The 4,961-nt window shown below is 34.3% G+C and overlaps 1 protein-coding gene across 1 annotated transcript; it reads right to left on the bottom strand.

Moving 5' to 3' along the window:
- Positions 1-239: 239 nt before the first annotated feature.
- LOC150033537 (uncharacterized) lies at positions 240-1,168 on the bottom strand. Its single transcript, XM_090306445.1, has 4 exons — positions 1,159-1,168; positions 858-899; positions 642-769; positions 240-542 (listed from the first exon to the last, which is right to left on the bottom strand). Exons 1-4 carry the CDS (start codon positions 1,166-1,168, stop codon positions 240-242), a joined length of 483 nt encoding a protein of 160 aa, XP_090162571.1.
- Between the last annotated feature and the right edge of the window lie 3,793 nt (positions 1,169-4,961).

The raw sequence follows: 4,961 nt of genomic DNA, 5'->3' as shown, positions 1-4,961 counted from the left end.
TTTTCCCCGCATAGTGTATTATGGGATGATTCCTCATTTCTCTAGGTATTTGGCAAAGGGCCTTGGACGTTATTCACCTAATCCTCATCATATTTATCGTAGTATTTACCACCACAATCAGATTTGACATCTATAATTTTCTTTTCAAGTTGAAGTTTAATTTCAGCTTTGAAAGATTTGAAAACGTCCATAGATTGTTACTGATGTTTTGAATAGTTGTCTATGAACGTAATAAAATATTATTGTCCATTCCAAGAAACTGTAGAGAATGGACCACAAATGCCTGTATGTATTAGTTCTAAGACGTCTGAGCATCTTTTGGCACCTAAATTTATCTTGATATCAAATGCCTTTAATTTACCTATGAGATTGGACATTTTCATAATATACTCCCTTATGTTCCCATTGCCCTTATACCTCATAGAAGTTAAAGAAGTAAAAACACTACTTGCTTCCCATTTTTCATTTTTAGCAAAATATCTCTCAATTTGAGCTAGGAAGTTATTAGCATTTTCACTTTCCGTGATAGAGCCCCAAAAAGACTTCGGAATGGAGTGCCTAATGATCATCAGACACATGTGATTTGACCGTTCTTCTATATGAGTCATATTCGGTTGTTCCTCAGTAGAAGTAGGTTTATTGGTCCTTAATGCAAGGTCCAAATCAATACACCCGAGAAGTATCTCTAGGCTTTCCTTCCAAATCTTGAAGTTCGATCCATTCAACTTAGGGATTGAACTCAGATTTCCAGATATTTGACTAAGACCAACTGAAACAATAAACAACAAAACATATGCTCACAATTAAAATATAATAAAATAATTTTACATATGTGGTGGGTCCCTTTAATAAGATACCTAACACAACATTAATGTCCAGCTTTTGGGCAAAAACACCAACTGCAAATGGTACTCTCAACGTAGTAATCAAAGTACTGACAATAAACTCTGTAAAAAAAATAGTATTTCTTTGGACTGACTATTTTTTACATGAGCAATCCTTATAACTACCACATACTCATGAACAGATGCATAAAACTAACAATCCAACATGAAATTCATGCTCTGATACCACTTGTTAGCATAGTTACTTTATATCTATATTGAATAAATAAACCTTAGGATCATTCATGCCAAATTGTCAAGAATATATACGTACCAGATTCCATTGACGAATTGATAATGACTCCAAACTGACTCTGAATTGATAATGGCTCTAAATGGCTATTGTCTTCCTCAACCAAAATTTTGAATGCCCTAAGTGAGATCTTTCTTTAGATGGGATTCAAGAAAGATTGATTGCTTATTGTTTTGGTATATTGGGGACCATAGTCTAAGATCTCTTTATATACTAGTTCAACTAGGGTTTCCATTAAATCTTAATTAACTAGGAATGAGCTTCTACCCATTAAGTCCATACTCAATTAGAAACTTAGGGCCTTAATTAATTAGATCAAATCGCATGTGTCTGATGATCATTAGGCACTCCATTCTGGAGTCTTTTTGGGGCTCTATCACGGAAAGTGAAAATGCTGATAAGTTCCTAACTCAAATTGAGAAATATTTTGTTAAAAATGAAAAAAAAGGGAAGTAAGTAGTGTTTTTACTTCTTTAACATCCATGAGGTATAAGGGCAATGAGAACATAAAGGAATATATTATGGAAATGTCCAATCTCGTAGGTAAATTAAAGGCATTTGATATCGAGATAAATTTATGTGCCAATAGATGCACATACGTCTTAAAACTAATATATACAGACATTTGTAGTCCATTCCTTACAGCTTCTTGGAATGGATAACAATATTATATTACGTTCATAGACAACTATTCAAAATATGGGTAACAATCTTTGGACGTTTTCAAATCTTTCAAAGCTGAAGTTGAACTTTAACTTGGAAAGAAAATTAAGGCTGTCAAATCTGATTGTGGTGGTCAATACTACAATAAATATGATGGATCAGGTGAACAACGTCCAAGATCTTTTGCTCAGGGAAATGTAAATCGTCCTATAATACACTATGCGGGGTAAACCCAACATGAATGGTGTGGTAGAAAGGTGAAACAGAAGACTTAAGAATATGGTAAGAAGTATGATTAGTCATTCTTCTTTATTAGAATCTCTCTAGGGTGAGGCATTAAAGACTGCAGCATATATCCTCAATAGGGTACCTAGTAAAGTAATAGTTAAAACCCCTTACAAACTGTGGACATGAAAGAAGCTTAGTATTAGGCATTTTCACATATGGGGTTGTCTAACTGAGGCTAGGCCTTGCAGATCTAATGACAGAAAATTGGACTCAATAACTATTAGTTGCTATTTTGTTTAATGGGGGAGGGGGGGTGGAAGGTAACATAAGGAAAGTTGTCTTTGAAGAGGAATTAGTTTCTTTTCCTAATGTGGTTATAGATGACGTTCAGGCTCCAATTTCTAACATCACTATTGAACCAATTATAGATCAAGACAACATTGAAGTCCCCATTGTTGAACTCGAGATTCAAACTCAACAACCTCAAAAAGTGCCACTAAGGAAATCTACTAGAGAGAGAATAAGTGCAATTCCAGATGATTATATTGTGTTTCTTCAAGAACATCAGGATGATGTGGGCATAATGGAAGATAACCCAATCAACTTCCAACAAGCTCTACAAAGTTCTAACTCTCAAAAGTGGATAAATTCTGTGGAAGAGGAAATAAAATCCATGAAAGACAATAACGGTTGGGAACTTGTCGAATTGCCATCAGGAGTGAAACTCCTAGGTTGTAAATGTATATTTAAAATCAAAAGGGATTCACATGGCAATATCGAAAGATATAAGGCTCGTCTTGTTGCAAATGGTTTTACTTAAAAGAAAGACATTGATTACAAAGAGACCTTCTATCCGATTTCATCAAAAGACTCTTTTAGTGTAATCATCGCACTGATAGCTCATTTTGATTTAGAGCTACACCAGATGGATGTAAAAACTGCATTTCTCAATGGGAACATTGATGAGATGATTTATATGGTATAACTAGAAAACTTTGTATCTAGTAATTCAAAGTCTATAGTGTACAAATTTAAGAAATCTATCTACGGTCTCAAGCAAGCCTCCCGTCAATGGTATAAAAAATTCCATAAAGTCATAACCTCCTTTGGCTTTGAGGTGAATATAGTGGAAGATTGTATATATCACAAGTTCAGTGGGAGTAAATCAATCTTTCTGGTGTTATATGTTTATAACATACTCATAGAAAGTAATGGTGTAGGTTTATTGCTTCTTTTGTATTAGGAATTGAAATACTGCGAGATCGTTCTCAAGGTATTTTGAGATTGTCACAAAAGAACTACATCGAAAAGATTTTGAGTAGATTTGGCATGAAAGATTGTGCACCAGGAGATACCCCGGTCGCTAAAGGTGTTAAATTTCATTTCGGTCAATGCCCCAAGACCACACTCGAGACTAAGGAGATGCTGAAGGTTCCCTATGCATCGGCTATTGGAAGTCTAATGTATGCTCAAGTATGTATGCGTTCAGATATTGCATTCATAGTTGGAATGTTAGGCAGATATTTGAGCAACCCGGGGATGGATCACTGGAAAGTAGCCAAACGGGTTTTGAGGTATTTACAAAGAACAAAAGATTATTTGCTCACTTATCAGAGATCAAAAGTTTTGGAGATCATTGGGTATTCTGATTTCAATTATGTAGGATGCCAAGACATTTTGCGATCTACTTCAGGCTATATCTTCATGTTGGATGGAGGAGCTTTATCTTGAAAAAGTGTTAAACAAACACTTACGGCGTCTTATACCATGGTTGTGGAGTTTATAGCATGTTATGAGGTATCCAATCATGGAATATGGTTGCAACATTTTGTCACTAAGTTGCGTATAGTGGTTGGTATAGAAAGACCACTAAAATTATTTTGTGACAATAAGTTGGCAGTAATGTATTCCAACAACAACAGAAGCAATACAAAGTCAAAGCATGTAAACTTAAAGTTTCTGTTGTTAAAGAAAGAGTTCAGAATGGTTAAATTTTGATAGAACGTATAGGAATAAACTCTATGGTGGTAGGTCCATTGACAAAAAGGTTTACCACCTAAAGTTTTTTATGAGCATGTTGCTCGCATAGGTGTCAGTCACTATTCTGATTCCATGGTTTAGTAGAAGTTTGCTATTAAGGATGTTCTTTGACCTTAATTTGTTTATTTTCTATATAGAATAAAGTTGATAGTTTAAGTTTTATTATCTGAACTTGTTTATCATGCATGCAGTTTAGCATAAAGTTTTATGAATGGTCTCACTAAGGAATTTGGACTGGTTGGAAACAGGCATGATCTAGATCACTTTGCAGGTAGTTTCCATGCTATCCATCCATACTTGATCTATGTCATTGAATGTATTGGAATTGGTGATGAAGGAAGGCTTAGTTATGAGGGTAGTGACAAAAGTCGCCTTGATTCTGTGCTAATACATGAGATGGACCGGATTGAACTAAAGGGGAATTCTATTATTGAAATAATCTATTTATGCGCACTTCAGGTTTATGTGATTTAATTATATTAGGCACACAGATCTAACCCAAGTAGGAGATTATTAAATAATTCAAATAATAATATATTTAATTAAAGTATGGGCTATATATGTGGATAATAATTTATCACATTGGTTATTTTATTAGATTTGGTCATATTATGTGATCTAATTAATTAAGGCCACAGATTCTTAATTGTGGGTTTAGCCCATTTTTAGTTAATTAGGGTTTAATGGAACCCTAATTGAACTAGTATATAAGGAGATCTTAGGGCAACCATCCTCGATATACCAAAACAATAAGCAATCAATCTTTCTTGAATCCCATAAAGAAAAAGATCCCACTTAGGGCATTCAAAGTTTTGGTTGGGGAAGACAATAGCCATTTAGAGTCATTATCAATTTAGAGTCAATTTGTAGTCATCAATCTGGTACATATATAT

The sequence above is a fragment of the Benincasa hispida genome, chromosome 10, assembly GCF_027475165.1.
Source record: "Benincasa hispida cultivar pf3 chromosome 10, pf3_genome.v1.1, whole genome shotgun sequence".
Taxonomy (NCBI): Eukaryota; Viridiplantae; Streptophyta; class Magnoliopsida; order Cucurbitales; family Cucurbitaceae; genus Benincasa; species Benincasa hispida.
The sequence above is the reverse complement of the archived record's forward strand: the minus strand, read 5'-3'. Positions and strand labels throughout refer to the sequence as shown.

Bases quoted from the DNA above. Each gene is read 5' to 3' on its own strand.
- LOC150033537 (XM_090306445.1), bottom strand. The intron at 770-857 runs GTATCTTATTAA...TTATTGTTTCAG, and splicing joins GGACATTAATGTTGTGTTAG to TTGGTCTTAGTCAAATATCT. The intron at 543-641 runs AATAAACCTACT...TCCATTCCGAAG, and splicing joins TGGACCTTGCATTAAGGACC to TCTTTTTGGGGCTCTATCAC.